This window comes from Melanotaenia boesemani, chromosome 19, assembly GCF_017639745.1.
Source record: "Melanotaenia boesemani isolate fMelBoe1 chromosome 19, fMelBoe1.pri, whole genome shotgun sequence".
In the NCBI taxonomy this organism is placed as follows: domain Eukaryota; kingdom Metazoa; phylum Chordata; class Actinopteri; order Atheriniformes; family Melanotaeniidae; genus Melanotaenia; species Melanotaenia boesemani.
In genome coordinates, this window is record NC_055700.1 from 30,146,824 (window position 1) to 30,168,019 (window position 21,196).

At 41.4% G+C, this 21,196-nt stretch overlaps 1 protein-coding gene across 1 annotated transcript in view; it reads left to right on the top strand.

Moving 5' to 3' along the window:
- The window catches only part of megf10 (multiple EGF-like-domains 10), an 83,818-nt gene continuing 62,622 nt past the window's right edge, over positions 1-21,196 (top strand). The window contains 3 exon segments of the mRNA XM_041970736.1: positions 1-140; positions 12,948-13,083; positions 19,470-19,571. Coding sequence (XP_041826670.1) covers positions 5-140; positions 12,948-13,083; positions 19,470-19,571 — 374 coding nt within the window. The 5' untranslated portion in view covers positions 1-4.

The window sequence follows — 21,196 nt, forward strand, 5'->3', positions numbered from 1 at the left end:
GTTGATGAGACTGAGCTCCGAGCGGCACCGGGACTTTAACTGCATCTTCTCTGGATTTTCTGGTGATTTTGGACCAATCAGAACCACCGACCCACGTATCCATGGTGACAGGGCGCGAGCTTTCTGCTCACATCGACTAGGTAAATGATCCTGATAGAAGTCTGAAGCTGTGATGTGAGCGCGGGTCTGGTTCTCCCCTGTCCCCTGGGTGGAAGTTAAATACACGAAAAGTTATGTATTAATTGCTTTAGATGTAAATTCACCTGCTGAAGAGTTTTCAACACTTTTCACGGGTTATCGGAGGAGACTGGAGCGACACTACAGGCAAACACTACACACCCTGCTGGAGGGTGTGTAGTGTTACTACTTATCTTAGTAACCAGGTATGATTACCTGGATTAAACTTTATTCCATGTGTCCTCTTAAATATAATTAGGACTGTCAAACTATTGGTGGAGGATGTTTCAGGAGGTTCTGATGTGGTTACACCTCTTTAGATTCTCTTATCTTGTCATTTGTTTCTGAACAGTCCTCAGAACCTCCATATGTCTTTCTGAAGGTTTTCTTCTTCACGTTTAGCAGCTTCTTCAGGTCTCTGGTGATCCAGGGTTTGTTATTGGGGAAGCATCTCGCTGTTCTTGTTGTGACGATGCTGTCCACACAGGAGTTAATATAATCTGTCTCACACTCAGTCATGGCATTGATGTTGTCTCCATGTGTCTCACAGAGGACATTCCAACCAGCATCCTCTCAGGGTTCCTTGTGTTTCCTGAGGCCACCTCCTGAAAGTGTTGTTGGTCAGATTGCTGCTGATCAGTGGACGTGTAGGTGGAGGTGAGGAGTACCAGACCATGGGCTGGTTGTCTCAGTGGAGGAGCAGTATGTATCTTAGAATAAATCCAGTGTTTTTTGTTTGTTCCATTGTTCCTTTACTTTGGCGAAAGGTTAAACTGATGGAAAGTTGGAAGTGTAACAGAGAGGGAAACATTGTTGAAATCATTGGAGATCCCCATGAATGCTTCAGGATATTTAGTCTGCAACCTGGCAACAGTTGAGCAGATGACGGCAGGGGCAGCCTTCCCAGCGGGGTTAGATTTACAGCCCACTGCAACAAGAACACTTCAGTATGACAGTAGATGATGTGGACAGAATCTCAGAGGTATCAGTCTAAGGCTCACATCCTCTCCTCCTCTGGCTGTTATGGAGGTTTTTAAGGAAACAACTTCAATACGTGCTGCAGCTGAAGCCATCATGGCAGGACCCCGGTCGGTCATGGTTAGTTTTACATGTTACAGCTATCATTTCGGTTCTCGGTAAGCTCAGCGTGTCAGAGTCAAAGTTGTGTTCTGTAATCAGTCCAAGCTGAACTGTGTCAGGCTTGCTCAACATCCACCAGAGTCAGCTGCAGATCTACTTCATCAGCCTCAGCTGTTGTTTTGTCAGGCGCAGAGAATGAGCCTTGATGGGAAAGTGCTGCCTGTGCCCATTTCCCTCCTGAAAATCAAAACAAACCGGTACAGAACACCAGCATTAACACGCAAACAACAAACAAGGCGGTATATGTATTTGTTTTTATCTATATGCTGATGTTTAACCCTAAAAACTCCAGCAGATCTCTGGCTAACTCTGTGGGGTAAATGTGATGGATATTTAACCCTTTAGATGATCTTCAGAAGTTTTCCAGCATTTCTATCCCGTCCAGGAGGTTTACAATCCAGCCACTAAATGTAGTTTTATTCAGAGACTCTATCTGGTAAATCCACAATGATCCATGATAACAGCATTATTTATCACATTTCATCATAAAACATCACCATCACTACTATGTTGCTAAGAGACCTCTATTTAGACCTGGACATGATGATGAAGCCACTTCCTGTCAGACTCTCCACCAATCAGAGAGCTTAGATTGATGGTAACGTCCAATCAGGAGCAGCCAAAGATCAACCAGTGAGCAGAAAGTTAAAAGGTTTGGTCTCTGTTGATCTGTGTGTTATTTCTACAAAGTTCTGTTAGTAATAAATTCTGCTTTCTTCTTCTGGTCGACCTTTATGCTGCTACATCTATTCATACATTCATTTTACATCATTTTACCTCCCAGTCTGACAGCTGCTACATACTGGTTTATACTGGGATTAAAAGCTGTTACAGACTGGTTTATACTGGGATTAAAAACTGTTACAGACTGGTTTATACTGGGATTAAAAGATGCTACAGACTGGTTTATACTGGGATTAAAAGCTGTTACAGACTGGTTTATACTGGGATTAAAAGCTGCTACAGACTGGTTTATACTGGGATTAAAAGCTGTTACAGACTGGTTTATACTGGGATTAAAAGCTGCTACAGACTGGTTTATACTGGGATTAAAAGCTGCTACACACTGGTTTATACTGGGATTAAAAGCTGCTACAGACTGGTTTATACTGGGATTAAAAGCTGCTACAGACTGGTTTACACTGGGATTAAAAGCTGTTACAGACTGGTTTATACTGGGATTAAAAGCTGCTACAGACTGGTTTATACTGGGATTAAAAGCTGCTACAGACTGGTTTATACTGGGATTAAAAGCTGCTACAGACTGGTTTATACTGGGATTAAAAGCTGCTACAGACTGGCATATACTGGGATTAAAAGCTGTTACAGACTGGTTTATACTGGGATTAAAAGCTGTTACAGACTGGTTTATACTGGGATTAAAAGCTGCTACAGACTGGTTTATACTGGGATTAAAAGCTGTTACAGACTGGTTTATACTGGGATTAAAAACTGTTACAGACTGGTTTATACTGGGATTAAAAGATGCTACAGACTGGTTTATACTGGGATTAAAAGCTGTTACAGACTGGTTTATACTGGGATTAAAAGCTGCTACAGACTGGTTTATACTGGGATTAAAAGCTGTTACAGACTGGTTTACACTGGGATTAAAAGCTGTTACAGACTGGTTTATACTGGGATTAAAAGATGCTACAGACTGGTTTATACTGGGATTAAAAGCTGTTACAGACTGGTTTATACTGGGATTAAAAGCTGCTACAGACTGGTTTATACTGGGATTAAAAGCTGTTACAGACTGGTTTATACTGGGATTAAAAACTGTTACAGACTGGTTTATACTGGGATTAAAAGATGCTACAGACTGGTTTATACTGGGATTAAAAGCTGTTACAGACTGGTTTATACTGGGATTAAAAGCTGCTACAGACTGGTTTATACTGGGATTAAAAGCTGTTACAGACTGGTTTATACTGGGATTAAAAGCTGCTACAGACTGGTTTATACTGGGATTAAAAGCTGCTACACACTGGTTTATACTGGGATTAAAAGCTGCTACAGACTGGTTTATACTGGGATTAAAAGCTGCTACAGACTGGTTTACACTGGGATTAAAAGCTGTTACAGACTGGTTTATACTGGGATTAAAAGCTGCTACAGACTGGTTTATACTGGGATTAAAAGCTGCTACAGACTGGTTTATACTGGGATTAAAAGCTGCTACAGACTGGTTTATACTGGGATTAAAAGCTGCTACAGACTGGTTTATACTGGGATTAAAAGCTGCTACAGACTGGTTTATACTGGGATTAAAAACTGCTACAGACTGGCATATACTGGGATTAAAAGCTGTTACAGACTGGTTTATACTGGGATTAAAAGCTGTTACAGACTGGCATATACTGGGATTAAAAGCTGTTACAAACTGGTTTATACTGGGATTAAAAGCTGCTACAGACTGGTTTATACTGGGATTAAAAGCTGCTACAGACTGGTTTATACTGGGATTAAAAACTGCTACAGACTGGTTTATAGTGGGATTAAAAGCTGTTACAGACTGGTTTACACTGGGATTAAAAGCTGCTACAGACTGGCATATACTGGGATTAAAAGCTGTTACAGACTGGTTTACACTGGGATTAAAAGCTGCTACAGACTGGTTTATACTGGGATTAAAAGCTGCTACAGACTGGTTTATACTGGGATTAAAAGCTGCTACAGACTGGTTTATACTGGGATTAAAAGCTGCTACAGACTGGTTTATACTGGGATTAAAAGCTGCTACAGACTGGTTTATACTGGGATTAAAAACTGTTACAGACTGCTTCACACTGGGATTAAAAGCTGTTACAGACTGGTTTATACTGGGATTAAAAGCTGCTACAGACTGGTTTATACTGGGATTAAAAGCTGTTACAGACTGGTTTATACTGGGATTAAAAGCTGTTACAGACTGGTTTATACTGGGATTAAAAGCTGCTACACACTGGTTTACACTAGGATTAAAAGCTGCTACAGACTGGTTTATACTGGGATTAAAAGCTGTTACAGACTGGTTTATACTGGGATTAAAAGCTGTTACAGACTGGTTTATACTGGGATTAAAAGCTGCTACAGACTGGTTTATACTGGGATTAAAAGCTGCTACAGACTGGTTTATACTTGGATTAAAAGCTGTTACAGACTGGTTTATACTGGGATTAAAAGGTGCTACAGAGTGGCATATACTGGGATTAAAAGCTGTTACAGACTGGTTTATACTGGGATTAAAAGCTGCTACAGACTGGCATATACTGGGATTAAAATCTGTTACAGACTGGTTTATACTGGGATTAAAAGCTGCTACAGACTGGTTTATACTGGGATTAAAAGCTGCTACAGACTGGCTTATACTGGGATTAAAAGCTGTTACAGACTGGTTTATACTGGGATTAAAAGCGGTTACAGACTGGTTTATACTGGGATTAAAAGCTGTTACAGACTGGTTTACACTGGGATTAAAAGCTGCTACACATTGGTTTAAACTGGGATTAAAAACTGTTACAGACTGGTTTACACTGGGATTAAAAGCTGCTACACACTGGTTTATACTGGGATTAAAAGCTGTTACAGACTGGTTTACACTGGGATTAAAAGCTGCTACAGACTGGTTTACACTGGGATTAAAAGCCGCTACAGACTGGTTTATACTGGGATTAAAAGCTGCTACAGACTGGTTTATACTGGGATTAAAAGCTGCTACAGACTGGTTTATACTGGGATTAAAAGCTGCTACACACTGGTTTATACTGGGATTAAAAGCTGTTACAGACTGGTTTATACTGGCATTAAAAGCTACTACAGACTGGTTCACACTAGGATTAAAAGCTGCTACGGACTGGTTTACACTGGGATTAAAAGCTGCTACAGACTGGTTTATACTGGGATTAAAAGCTGCTACAGACTGGTTTATACTGGGATTAAAAGCTGCTACAGACTGGTTTATACTGGGATTAAAAGCTGCTACACACTGGTTTATACTGGGATTAAAAGCTGTTACAGACTGGTTTATACTGGCATTAAAAGCTACTACAGACTGGTTCACACTAGGATTAAAAGCTGCTACGGACTGGTTTACACTGGGATTAAAAGCTGCTACAGACTGGTTTATACTGGGATTAAAAGCTGTTACAGACTGGTTTATACTGGGATTAAAAGCTGTTACAGACTGGCATATACTGGGATTAAAAGCTGTTACAAACTGGTTTATACTGGGATTAAAAGCTGCTACAGACTGGTTTATACTGGGATTAAAAGCTGCTACAGACTGGTTTATACTGGGATTAAAAACTGCTACAGACTGGTTTATAGTGGGATTAAAAGCTGTTACAGACTGGTTTACACTGGGATTAAAAGCTGCTACAGACTGGCATATACTGGGATTAAAAGCTGTTACAGACTGGTTTACACTGGGATTAAAAGCTGCTACAGACTGGTTTATACTGGGATTAAAAGCTGCTACAGACTGGTTTATACTGGGATTAAAAGCTGCTACAGACTGGTTTATACTGGGATTAAAAGCTGCTACAGACTGGTTTATACTGGGATTAAAAGCTGCTACAGACTGGTTTATACTGGGATTAAAAACTGTTACAGACTGCTTCACACTGGGATTAAAAGCTGTTACAGACTGGTTTATACTGGGATTAAAAGCTGCTACAGACTGGTTTATACTGGGATTAAAAGCTGTTACAGACTGGTTTATACTGGGATTAAAAGCTGTTACAGACTGGTTTATACTGGGATTAAAAGCTGCTACACACTGGTTTACACTAGGATTAAAAGCTGCTACAGACTGGTTTATACTGGGATTAAAAGCTGTTACAGACTGGTTTATACTGGGATTAAAAGCTGTTACAGACTGGTTTATACTGGGATTAAAAGCTGCTACAGACTGGTTTATACTGGGATTAAAAGCTGCTACAGACTGGTTTATACTGGGATTAAAAGCTGTTACAGACTGGTTTATACTGGGATTAAAAGGTGCTACAGAGTGGCATATACTGGGATTAAAAGCTGTTACAGACTGGTTTATACTGGGATTAAAAGCTGCTACAGACTGGCATATACTGGGATTAAAATCTGTTACAGACTGGTTTATACTGGGATTAAAAGCTGCTACAGACTGGTTTATACTGGGATTAAAAGCTGCTACAGACTGGCTTATACTGGGATTAAAAGCTGTTACAGACTGGTTTATACTGGGATTAAAAGCGGTTACAGACTGGTTTATACTGGGATTAAAAACTGTTACAGACTGGTTTACACTGGGATTAAAAGCTGCTACACACTGGTTTATACTGGGATTAAAAGCTGTTACAGACTGGTTTACACTGGGATTAAAAGCTGCTACAGACTGGTTTACACTGGGATTAAAAGCCGCTACAGACTGGTTTATACTGGGATTAAAAGCTGCTACAGACTGGTTTATACTGGGATTAAAAGCTGCTACAGACTGGTTTATACTGGGATTAAAAGCTGCTACACACTGGTTTATACTGGGATTAAAAGCTGTTACAGACTGGTTTATACTGGCATTAAAAGCTACTACAGACTGGTTCACACTAGGATTAAAAGCTGCTACGGACTGGTTTACACTGGGATTAAAAGCTGCTACAGACTGGTTTATACTGGGATTAAAAGCTGCTACAGACTGGTGTATACTGGGATTAAAAGCTGTTACAGACTGGTTTATACTGGGATTAAAAGCGGTTACAGACTGGTTTATACTGGGATTAAAAGCTGTTACAGACTGGTTTACACTGGGATTAAAAGCTGCTACACACTGGTTTATACTGGGATTAAAAGCTGCTACAGACTGGTTTATACTGGGATTAAAAGCTGTTACAGACTGGTTTATACTGGGATTAAAAGCTGTTACAGACTGGTTTACACTGGGATTAAAAGCTGCTACACATTGGTTTAAACTGGGATTAAAAGCTGTTACAGACTGGTTTACACTGGGATTAAAAGCTGCTACACACTGGTTTATACTGGGATTAAAAGCTGTTACAGACTGGTTTACACTGGGATTAAAAGCTGCTACAGACTGGTTTATACTGGGATTAAAAGCCGCTACAGACTGGTTTATACTGGGATTAAAAGCTGCTACAGACTGGTTTATACTGGGATTTAAAGCTGTTACAGACTGGTTTATACTGGGATTAAAAGCTGTTACAGACTGGTTTATACTGGGATTAAAAGCTGCTACACACTGGTTTACACTAGGATTAAAAGCTGCTACAGACTGGTTTATACTGGGATTAAAAGCTGTTACAGACTGGTTTATACTGGGATTAAAAGCTGCTACAGACTGGTTTATACTGGGATTAAAAGCTGTTACAGACTGGTTTATACTGGGATTAAAAGCTGCTACAGACTGGTTTATACTGGGATTAAAAGCTGCTACAGACTGGTTTATACTGGGATTAAAAGCTGTTACAGACTGGTTTATACTGGGATTAAAAGGTGCTACAGAGTGGCATATACTGGGATTAAAAGCTGTTACAGACTGGTTTATACTGGGATTAAAAGCTGCTACAGACTGGCATATACTGGGATTAAAATCTGTTACAGACTGGTTTATACTGGGATTAAAAGCTGCTACAGACTGGTTTATACTGGGATTAAAAGCTGCTACAGACTGGCTTATACTGGGATTAAAAGCTGTTACAGACTGGTTTATACTGGGATTAAAAGCGGTTACAGACTGGTTTATACTGGGATTAAAAGCTGTTACAGACTGGTTTACACTGGGATTAAAAGCTGCTACACATTGGTTTAAACTGGGATTAAAAGCTGTTACAGACTGGTTTACACTGGGATTAAAAGCTGCTACACACTGGTTTATACTGGGATTAAAAGCTGTTACAGACTGGTTTACACTGGGATTAAAAGCTGCTACAGACTGGTTTACACTGGGATTAAAAGCCGCTACAGACTGGTTTATACTGGGATTAAAAGCTGCTACAGACTGGTTTATACTGGGATTAAAAGCTGCTACAGACTGGTTTATACTGGGATTAAAAGCTGCTACACGCTGGTTTATACTGGGATTAAAAGTTGCTACAGACTGGTGTATACTGGGATTAAAAGCTGTTACAGACTGGTTTATACTGGCATTAAAAGCTACTACAGACTGGTTCACACTAGGATTAAAAGCTGCTACGGACTGGTTTACACTGGGATTAAAAGCTGCTACAGACTGGTTTATACTGGGATTAAAAGCTGCTACAGACTGGTGTATACTGGGATTAAAAGCTGTTACAGACTGGTTTATACTGGGATTAAAAGCGGTTACAGACTGGTTTATACTGGGATTAAAAGCTGTTACAGACTGGTTTACACTGGGATTAAAAGCTGCTACAGACTGGTTTATACTGGGATTAAAAGCTGTTACAGACTGGTTTATACTGGGATTAAAAGCGGTTACAGACTGGTTTATACTGGGATTAAAAGCTGTTACAGACTGGTTTACACTGGGATTAAAAGCTGCTACAGACTGGTTTATACTGGGATTAAAAGCTGCTACAGACTGGTTTATACTGGGATTAAAAGCTGTTACAGACTGGTTTATACTGGGATTAAAAGCTGTTACAGACTGGTTTACACTGGGATTAAAAGCTGCTACACATTGGTTTAAACTGGGATTAAAAGCTGTTACAGACTGGTTTACACTGGGATTAAAAGCTGCTACACACTGGTTTATACTGGGATTAAAAGCTGTTACAGACTGGTTTACACTGGGATTAAAAGCTGCTACAGACTGGTTTACACTGGGATTAAAAGCCGCTACAGACTGGTTTATACTGGGATTAAAAGCTGCTACAGACTGGTTTATACTGGGATTAAAAGCTGCTACAGACTGGTTTATACTGGGATTAAAAGCTGCTACACGCTGGTTTATACTGGGATTAAAAGTTGCTACAGACTAGTTTATACTGGGATTAAAAGCTGTTACAGACTGGTTTATACTGGCATTAAAAGCTACTACAGACTGGTGTATACTGGGATTAAAAGCTGTTACAGACTGGTTTATACTGGGATTAAAAGCTGCTACAGATAGGTTTATACTGGGATTAAAAGCCGTTACAGACTGGTTCACACTGGGATTAAAAGCCGCTACAGACTGGTTTATACTGGGATTAAAAGCTGCTACAGACTGGTTTATAGTGGGATTAAAAGCTGTTACAGACTGGTTTATAGTGGGATTAAAAGCTTCTACAGACTGGTTTATACTGGGATTAAAAGCTGCTACAGACTGGTTTATACTGGGATTAAAAGCTGCTACAGACTGGTTTATACTGGGATTAAAAGCTGCTACAGAATGGTTTATACTGGGATTAAAAGCTGCTACAGAATGGTTTATACTGGGATTAAAAGCTTCTACAGACTGGTTTATACTGGGATTAAAAGCTGCTACAGACTGGTTTATACTGGGATTAAAAGCTGTTACAGACTGGTTTACACTGGGATTAAAAGCTGCTACACACTGGTTTATACTGGGATTAAAAGCTGCTACAGACTGGTTTATACTGGGATTAAAAGCTGCTACAGACTGGTTTATACTGGGATAAAAAGCTGCTACAGACTGGTTTATACTGGGATTAAAAGCTGCTACAGACTGGTTTATACTGGGATAAAAAGCTGCTACAGACTGGTTTATACTGGGATTAAAAGCTGCTACAGACTGGTTTATACTGGGATTAGAAACTGCTACAGACTGTTTTATATTGGAATTAAAAGCTTCTACTCTGTGTTTTGCATAAATAATTAACTAAAAATAGGAAAACCTTCTTGTGTACTTACAAAACCTTGCATGCTGTGAAGTGTGAGTTTGGGTCCTGCGGTCATGGCTAACAGATGCACGCTGTGCCTGCTGATTTGAACTGTAGGATATGCACATCAGTCAACAAGCAGCTTCAGATTTTCATGGATTTATTATTTTATGTTGTTTTTGGGCCTGTTGTTGGAAACGTTCAGGCTATAAATGTTCCTTTTTTTCTTCCATCCCAGCATGATGCTAGTGTCTGTATGTACTGCATGCCCTGAGAATGTGCAGATATGTGTCCACATGTTGCTTTTTCTACTGCCCCATCTTGAGAAAACTTCCCCCGGTGGTTTGAGTGCAGCGTCTTCCTGGTCCTGGCACCAGCTCAGACTGCAGGTCTTTGTGGTCTGACAGTGAGGCGTCGTGCTGTTTGGCTGGAACGTGCTTTTGTCCAGCTCAGATCCAGCAGGAGCTGCTCCTGGTTCCTCCAGCACACAGTGGTAGCCTTGTTTGTGCAGCAGTGCAGTTGTCATCAGTGCTGGTGGCAGCAGCAGCTGTGCCCTCTCTTAACTCTGTGAAACCAGAGAGGACGGCCCTTACAGGCCCATAAAGTCCCTGCACAGACAGACTGTCAGCAGCCACCCAGCCACTGGAGACATCTTTGCAGCCATCCTCCGTCATGCAGAGGAGGCCTGGAGGCTAGCCACAAGATGTGGGGGAAACTTTCTGGCCTCATGAGGTTTCGCTATCTCATTATCACCAAAGGATTTCTGGAGCAGCTGGAGTCATGAAGCAGCTGTTTCTGAAAACAGAGAAGCAGACGTACGAACTGTGGACACTCTGACTGATCCTAAATACTCCTCTGGAGACTTCACTTACAGTTTTCTACTTGACAGCTTGGATTATATCTTCGCACCTTTTTAGTTAACAAGTCTGTCTTACACGAGTCTCACAAAGTCCATCTGCTCCCGATTAAAACATCATTTCTATGAGACGTGTTCTTAACTTAAGCTAGTTTCAGACATGTTGAGGTTATGTTTAGACCTGCTGGAGGGTGAAGATGCCTCTTTTTTACATCTCTGAAAGCAGCTGTAACGTTGACATGATGAATCTCAACTTCTGCTTCTTACAGGGGAAAAAATAGTTACTGAAACCAAGTTTTTAAAGATATTTAATATTTAGATAGATGTGAAGAAACAGAAGTTTCATTACCTTGTTTTTGTCCTGAATAAGATTATCTACAGGTGCAGATCTCAGGTGAGACTAGAGGTTGTGGGTCTGACTTCATGTGTGCTTGTTGCACCTGCAGAAAACCGGAAGTTGTAGGTCAGAAATATTTGACAGTTTAACCAAACTGTTCTAAATTTATTGATTTATTTATAATTTTCTACATTTTAAGTGAGTTTTTAAATTTTATTTCACTCCACCAATCTGTACATTTCATTTTTTTTAAATGTATAAAATAAAATAAAATAAATGCCAAGGGAGTACATCTGGAAACCTCTGCATAGTTGTGAAATAATAGGAGCATCACATAAAGATAAACTATATTAGAGAATAAGGAAATAAATCCAGAAATGTAAGAAGTATTAGCAAAACAATTCACGTGGAAATTTAAAGGAAACTGATCAATATTTCTATTAATGTTCATCTTTAATAATGCTTTTACGATTTTATCTTTTTCTACATCAGTTCAGCTTCTCCTGTTTCTTTATTGTCATCTCTTGTTCATCTTTTTTTATTTGTAAATTACACCTGCAGCTGATCCAGAACTCTGCTGCTCCAGTCCTCACTAAGACCAAGAAAGTGGACCACATCAGTCCAGCTCTGAGGTCTTTACACTGGCTGCCGGTCCGTCAGAGGATGGACTTTAAAGTTCTGCTGCTGGTCTAGAAAGATCTGAATGGTTTAGGACCAACATACATCAGGGACCTCTTGACCCAGTATGAACCTACCAGAACCCTCAGGTCATCTGGATCCAGGTTCTTATCAGTTCCAGAGTCAGAACCAGACATGGAGAAGCTGCATTCAGCTTCTATGCTCCACATGTCTGGAACAAACTCCCAGAAAGCCTCAGATCAGCTGAAACACTCAGTTTATTTAGATCCAGGTTAAAGACCCACCTGTTCTCTGCTGCATGGACTAGTTTTTATTTACAGTCCAGATCTGGATCTGGTTCTTTAAGCTGGAATCTTTATCTAATGTTCTTTCTTCTTCCTTTATTTTTTGCTTTGAACTGTAGAAGATGCTTCTTATTTTCTGCCGTCTCTTTGAATTGTGCTGCACTTGTCCAGCCAGTTTAAGGGGTTTAAAGTGTTGCAGGATTTGGTGCAGATTCGACTCATCAAACCGCCTCTGTGTTTGAACAGAATGTAGATTTTCTTTAAACACCGAACAACAGCTGCTTTCTTTCTGCAGTTCTGTGATCAACAAAAACCACAGAGAGAAAGCCGAGTTTCTTCATCATGAATATACAAATCATCCAAGCGCTTGTCATTATCTGACTCAAACCAGTTTCTGCTGCTGGATTAGAGGCTCCACGCTGGATGTTAGTGGTGGAAGAATCACAGGTTCCTCTCTTCTCTGGCCTGGAGCAGGAAACAGAAACTGAGAAGTAAACCAAAGCTTGACTTCTGCTGCTGACTGTGAGTTCACTTAAAATCTGATCTGAAGTCAGAGCCTGAACCTGGGTTTGAAGCCAGTCCTGCACCAGGGAACTTCCAGGGATGTGAAGTGACCTGTGAGGTAGTTTGGGTGTGGGGTTTCAGTAGGACAGAAGAGCCGGACCCGGCGGGGAATTTGTGTTTGTGTTTTTCTTCGTCTGTTTGTTTAAAAAGATGTTGCTGGTCTGTGTGTGAAGGTGCAGCTCTGGCTGAGATGGCCCCGTCGCTGTGCTTCCTCAGGACGCTCCTTCTGGCCGTGGTCCTCTGTTACCTGCCCGGGAACATTTCCTGCCTCAACCTGGAGGATCCCAACGTCTGCAGCCACTGGGAGAGGTCAGTCACACTCATCCTGAAACAATTTTATTTTATTTTATTTTTTCATTTTTTTATTTATTTTATTTGAAATATGTGTGTGGCGTTATTGCAGTAAAAACAGATAAATGAGTTGCCTGCTGGATGTGTTGTCGGGGTTTTGCAGAGGAAATGAACCTCTCTGCTCGCCGTACATCAGCAGTGTGTTTTTTCTCCGGAGATGTTTGATCATATCAGACGTCCAGCCTGTAGTCTGCTCATCTGCTGCTGGACTAACTGGAAGCAGGAGTTTGGATGGGGATATTACAGACTTCTGGATCATTTTGTTCCGTAAGCATTAAGCTGGAATCAGGATGATGTCTGAACATCTCATGTTCTTCACAATAGCTGGACATGATTTCGCTTCCTCAGTAGGACAATGCTGATGAGCTCCACCCATGAATCAGAATTATCTGAAGATGATTTTTCCAGGCAAAATTGTTAAAAGACTTAAATGAAGTTTTTGCATCAAGTTGGACTGAAGATCCTGGACATGGGCTGTAAAAGAAGATGGGGGGGGGCAGACTTCCCAGCGATGGAGCCTTTCACAGAGTAAAAGGGAAACAGATGCAGACGCTTTCTGTTATCATTCTGTACATGGAGGTCAGAGTCGGAGGCAAACACCACGGACATCAGGTGGAACATCTGTGGACTGAAAACAGCTCGTCTTCCTCAAAAACATCTGTTTTTATATTATAATCCGTCTTTAATTCATCACCAGGAACTTTACGACTTGTTTGCGGTCCTGCATGTCGACACATTTTCCGTAAACTTCCTTCAGTGAGGACTGAATCCTCATTGTGGAGGTAAATGTGAAAGTTCCTGAGTTAGTTATTACCAGTTTTACCTGGTGGAGCCTGAAGCAGGACTTCAGGTTGATCAGCTGAGTGGTTACAAGTCACATTGTGGAGTCTCAAAGGTTGATGGCAGTCAGAAATCATTAAACAGATCAGTTTTAACTCACGGTGACGAACAATGATACGCTACAGAAGGAGAAACGCTGGACGGGACTGGTTGGTCTTATCCTGGCACCACACAGGTAAACTCACCTGAATCTGGTGGAGGAGTTGGAGGAGGATCCTTAACCTTGAAATCATGTACAACTCCAACTCCCAAAAAGCTGAGATGTTGTGTAAAATTAAAATAAAAACAGAATTTCATCAACTCATATTTTATCCCCAGTAGAAGATAAAAACACGTCAGAGGATGAAACTGAGACGTTTCACCATGAGATGAAAATATGAGCTGATAGTGAATCTGATGGAAAAAGTTGGAACAGGAGCAACAAAAGGCTGGAAAAGTACCTGGTACAAACCAGAAACACCTGGAGGAGCATTGGACAACTAACCAGGTTACCTGGTAACAGGTCAGTAACATGACTGGTATAAAAGGAGCATTTCAGAGAGGCAGAGTCTCTCAGATGGAAAGATGGACAGAGCTTCACCAATCTGAGACAAACTGGATCTAAAACTGGAACAATTTCAGAAAATGTTCTTCAGACTTTGAAGATCCTCCATCTACAGTGTAGAATATCATCAGAAGATTCAGAGAATCAGGAGGAATCTCTGTGTGCATGGGACAAGGCTGGATGCTGGTGATCTCCTGCATTAAAAGCAGACATGATTCTCTACTGGAAACCACTGCATGGACTCAGGAAGACGTCCAGAAACCACTGTCTGTGAACACAGTTCACCCTGAAACCCACAAATGCAGGTTAAAGCTCCATCATGCAGAGAAGAAGCCAGATGTGAACAGGATCCAGAACCAGCATCTTCCGTCTTCTCTGGACCAAAGCTCATTTAAAATGGTCTGAGGCAAAGTGGAAACCTGGATGAAGATGTGGACTAGTTTGTGGAAAGCATGGACGGCGTGTCCTGCAGACTAAAGAGGAGAGGGAGCATCCAGCTTGTTATCAGTGGACAGGTGAAAAGCTGCATCTCTGATGGGATGGGGCTGCATTAGTGCCTATGGCGTGGGCAGCTTCCACATCTGTGAAGCTCCATCAATGCTGAAAAGTACATGGAGGTTTTAGAGCAACATCTGCTCCCATCCAGACAACGTCTCTTTCAGGGAAGACCTTGCAGATTTCAGCAGCCTATTTACCTGCTTTACAAACAGCTGTTAAAGAAAGAGGGGATGCTACACGATGCTACATCACCCTGGAATTACTTTTTACAGACGTGTTGCTGCCATCAGATTCACAGTGAAAGTGGTTTAAAAAAGCTGCAACATGTTGTAATATCCACCGTCTGTAAGCGTTGCTTTTAGAGTCAGGGTTAGAAGCAGGTTGTGGTCAGATCTTATGGCTACGGGGATTATTAGGGTTACAGTCAGGAGCTGGAGAATCCCCCCACCCTCACCGGCAGCTGTTCTGTGTGTGGTCCTGTTGTTGAATGAGTGTGTCAGAAGGACTTAAGGCGAGAGGGGGCGGAGACAAACGCCACCTCATGACTGCCTCGTGAACTTGAACACGCTCTCTGTGGTCATTGATTTACTGTATCTCTAATAATGTGTTTTCTCATCACTGGTGGAAGTGTTGGTACAGTTTTCTTCCCAACAATAAGTCCTCTCTTCACATCAGAGGTTTAGTTTTTAGAACAGATTACTCAGAAAAAGAAAAGAAAGGAAAGAGAAATAGTAACCATAGACTGTTCCTGCTGCGGGTATCTGCAGACTCTGAGATGTTAGTCAGTGAGATCTGAATGTGGTGATCAGTTCAAAGTGCTCTACAGACGTCAAGTTAAATCTGATGCTGCTGTGGAACAATGACAGTCTGCTGCGTGGGAGGAACTAAACATCAGAAAACCAGGAATCCACACAGATCAGCAGCCTCTTAAAACCGTGTTCAGCCGTCAAACTTAATTCAGAGCTCGGATGTGGAACGTTTGGTACCACCCTCTTTGTTCAAACTGGCCTATCAGAGCGCACTTTAGAAAACGGCTGAAAATGATTGGCACAACATGATTTTTTGAGATTTTTCATCTGGTCGAGACCTCACACGTGAAGAAAAAAAAAATCAGTTTTGATCGTACTGTGTGTGGTGGCTCCAATAAAAAAATCACAGAACAACACACACTTAACAATGCTGTCCCGCAACTCATCTACAATCTAGTCCTCCGAGCCAGAAGACGTCGAAACATAGAAGAAGAACCATAGCAACAACCGGCAAACAACAAAGAAGAAGAGCCATAGCAACAACTGGCAAATAACAAAGAAGAACCATAGCAACAACCGGCAAACAACAAAGAAGAAGAACCATAGCAACAACCGGCAAAAAACAAAGAAGAAGAACCATAGCAACAACCGGCAAAAAACAAAGGAGAAGAACCATAGCAACAACCGGCAAACAATAAAGAAGAAGAACCATAGCAACAACCGGCAAAAAACAAAGAAGAAGAACCATAGCAACAACCGGCAAACAACAAAGAAGAAGAACCATAGCAACAACCGGCAAAAAACAAAGGAGAAGAACCATAGCAACAACTGGCAAACAACAAAGAAGAACCATAGCAACAACCGGCAAAAAACAAAGAAGAAGAACCATAGCAACAACCGGCAAAAAACAAAGAAGAACCATAGCAACAACCGGCAAAAAACAAAGAAGAAGAACCATAGCAACAACTGGCAAACAACAAAGAAGAACCATAGCAACAACCGGCAAAAAACAAAGGAGAAGAACCATGCAACACCTGGCAAACAACAAAGAAGAACCATAGCAACAACCGGCAAAAAACAAAGAAGAAGAACCATAGCAACAACCGGCAAAAAAGAAAGAAGAAGAACCATAGCAACAACCGGCAAACAACAAAGAAGAAGAACCATAGCAACAACTGGCAAACAACAAAGAAGAACCATAGCAACAACCGGCAAAAAAACAAAGGAGAAGAACCATAGCAACAACTGGCAAACAACAAAGAGGGTCCATAGCAACAACCGGCAAAAAACAAAGAAGAAGAACCATAGCAACAACCGGCAAAAAACAAAGAAGAAGAACCATAGCAACAACCGGCAAAAAACAAAGAAGAAGAACCATAGCAACAACCGACAAAAAACAAAGGAGAAGAACCATAGCAACAACCGGCAAACAACAAAGAAGAACCATAGCAACAACCGGCACAAAACAAAGGAGAAGAACCATAGCAACAACTGGCAAACAACAAAGAAGAAGAACCATAGCAACAACTGGCAAAAAACAAAGAAGAACCATAGCAACAACCGGCAAAAAACAAAGGAGAAGAACCATAGCAACAACCGGCAAACAACAAAGAAGAAGAACCATAGCAACAATCGGCAAAAAACAAAGAAGAAGAACCATAGCAACAACCGGCAAAAAACAAAGGAGAAGAACCATAGCAACAACCGGCAAACAACAAAGGAGAAGAACCATAGCAACAACCGGCAAAAAACAAAGGAGAAGAACCATAGCAACAACCTGCAAAAAACAAAGAAGAAGAACCATAGCAACAACTGGCAAAAAACAAAGAAGAAGAACCATAGCAACAACCGGCAAACAACAAAGAAGAAGAACCATAGCAACAACCGGCAAAAAACAAAGGAGAAGAACCATAGCAACAACTGGCAAAAAACAAAGAAGAAGAACCATAGCAACAACTTGCAAAAAACAAAGAAGAAGAACCATAGCAACAACCGGCATAAAAACAAAGAAGAAGAACCATAGCAACACCCGGCAAAAAACAAAGAAGAAGAACCATAGCAACAACCGGCAAAAAACAAAGAAGAAGAACCATAGCAACAACCGGCAAAAAACAAAGAAGAAGAACCATGCAACACCGGCAAACAACAAAGAGGAACCATAGCAACAACCGGCAAACAACAAAGAAGAACCATAGCAACAACCGGCAAAAAACAAAGAAGAAGAACCATAGCAACAACCGGCAAAAAACAAAGAAGAACCATAGCAACAAGCACAACATCCAGCATGGAGGAGGACATACAGGACAAGGGAATGATGGTGGTCCTGGGACGACTATTAACAGAAAAAGCCAGAACTGAAAAAAATAACAGACTGGAGACGGTGTGAACACTGACTTTATTTACTTCTTTGTTCCCCAGTCAGCTCTTCTCTGATTGGCTACATTCTGTACCATGTCACCTAAGTTACACGTTCCTTAAAAATCGACTCTGAAATATTAAACATGTTCAGTATTGCCAATTGTCGGCTACGAGCCGTTTCGGAGCGGATTATTAGGACAAATCTGCTTGTAACCTCAGACCAAATGATAATTGGACAGGGAAATCTCACGATGATCGGGCATTTGCCATCCGAGGTCGGGAAGAGACAAAACTGGGACAAAAACAGTTATGTTTATATCAGGCTTAAGAGGATTTGTTTCATCCCTCACCTGCTGAAATGAACTGTAGTTTTCATTTATACCCATCCAAATAAATTTAACCTGCATACTATTTGTAATTTCGTTGCATGTGTTGCAGTGAGCAGTGTGCTGCACGGTGGTGTGGTGGTTAGCACCACAGCCTCATAGCAAGAAGGTCACCGGTTCGAATCTTGGCTGGGGGGGTTCGAACCTTGAGGGCGGTGGCCTTTCTGTGTGGAGTTTGCATGTTCTTCCCGTGTATGCGTGGGTTCTCTCTCGCTCACCCGCGACCCGTCATGGAATAAGCGGTCAAGATAATGGATGGATGGATGGATGGTGTTGCAGTGACAATAAAGTTCTATTCTACTATCACTGATCAAAATCTGTATATTTTAATAGTTTAATTCATTCATCTGTACCACTTTGTCCATTACGGGTCGCAGGGCAGCTGGAGCCTATCCCAGCATTAACAGGTGAGAGGTAGGTACACCTGGACAGGTCACCAGTCCATCGCAGGGCCAACACAGAGACAAACAACCATTCACACACACACACACTCACTCAGGAGAATTTAGAGTGACCAGTTAACCTAACATCATGTCTTTGGACGGTGGGAGGAAGCCGGAGAACCCGGAGAGAACCCACGCATACACAGGGAGAACATGCAAACTCCACACACAAAGACCACCGTCCCCCAAGTTTGAGCCTCCCCCCAGCCGAGGTTCAAACCAGTAACCTTCATGCTGTGAGGCTGTGGTGCTAACCACCACACCACTGTGCAGCCCTATACTAATAGCATAGTAGATTTGAAAAACAACCAGTCTTTACCTTAAAAAGTCATTTTAACCCAGGAGAACTAAATTCCTGTTGCTGCATTTTTGTCCCCATCAAAAAAAAAACAGGTATGTACAGACGTATACTAACATATCTACATGGTAGTATTTCACGCATGAATCTGTTGTGCACACACATTACCACGTTAAATCTGGGATTGTGCTGAAGGTGGGATAATTCTGTGTCTTCTTGTGATTTCAGTTACTCTGTGACGGTGCAGGAGTCCTACGCCCATCCTTTTGATCAGATTTACTACACCAGCTGCACTGATATCCTCAACTGGTTCAAGTGCACCAGACACAGGTGAGGATCGCATTCCTGAGGCCTTAAACAGAGGCCAATGTGTAAGGAGGGTGCTAGGATAATGATAAATGGACTGCATTTACAGTATGTCTAGTCCCGTTGACCACTCCAAACCTTCTGTTGACCTTTTTATTGGCAGACAAGCTTCCTGAATGACAGACACAACAGCAGCACATGGGGTGGTTTGCATCCCAGTTCATCAGCACATGTTTTAGTTCAGAATTTCTCAGTTGAAAAGATGTCAAAAGTTGTACCAAACTTAGTTTTAATTATTCAGTTTAAAGATTTTCTGGATTATCTGGAATGTTGAAATGGCGGCTTATCACTCTAAACATCACCGAAAGCTAAAAGAAAATTATTATACACACATTTTGGTATTTTTGTGGAGAAGGAACTAGATTTATCCAGTAGTCTCAACCTCTTGCTCACCAACAGTTTTTGCAGAAACCCACATTATAGTTCCTGGATTTCCATGTTCTCCAGGTAGTACATGCCAGCTAGAACTGCATGGAACAACTCCTCACTACTGCAAGCTGGAGGTGGACCGATGTTTAGCCTGTAGTATGAGGAATGGATGAAATAAGTAGCAAGCACAAGCTATGAGAGAGGGGCTGATAGTTACTGGGAACTAACCTGAACGCCACCGGCAGCAATTACACGCTTGTTCAGTCGAGTCAGAGGTTTTCTCCTTGTATGAAGCTAATATAGCTAACACTTTGTATTAATTCACTGGATAACTGCAAGTCTCCGTTTCTTACTTCTATAACTGCTCAAAAACATGCAGTTACTCACACATCAACCATAAATTGCATTTACCGAAACCCCACAAACAGTAGATGTACAAAGAAACGCCATCAGCAGATTAGCCGCAGGTAACGCTGGAGCAGTATGAAAACATCATTATCTAGCTAGATCTTTGCAGCAGATGTTTTCAGCTTCAGCTGGTATTTTACCACAGCTCCCACCTCCCAATTCAGTTCAATTCAATTCAATTGTCCCTAAGTGACAATTTTAAAAAGGCATAACAGTAGCTTAATAAATAAGTAAAAAATGTATAGAGGCAACAAACACAGAGAGTCGACAACATTCACGGTCAAAAGTTTTATTTTCTTATTAAATCCATTGGGAATGTGTGTCCAAACTTTTGACTGGTAGTGTACATACAGTGAGGAACTGAAAGACGACATCATCTACACCAACAAAGAGGTCCTGCTGTGATCTTTGCTGCGGTGGTCCATCGTGCATTCATCGTTGGATTCTGGATCGAACGTGTACGATCTGCTGGATCTCAGCTGATGTCATGATGGGAAATGTGGGATGTTTGTGTACGAGCTGTAGAAACCTCCTGACTTTGCCCAAAAAAATATGAGCAGTAATTTGTTCAAGATCCATACTAATGTGCCGTATGCAGTCCACTGAGGATTTGTTGTCATCATCTCACATACACTGTCTGGCCATAAATGGTCCCATGCCAGTAGTTGGACCACCTTCAGCTTTGATTACATCATACATTCACCATGGCATTGTTTTGATACGCTCGTGCAATCACACAGCATTTACCAGAGCCACATGAACTTTTTACCAACATCTTATAGTGATGTTTGGGTTGGACCCTTTCCAGCACA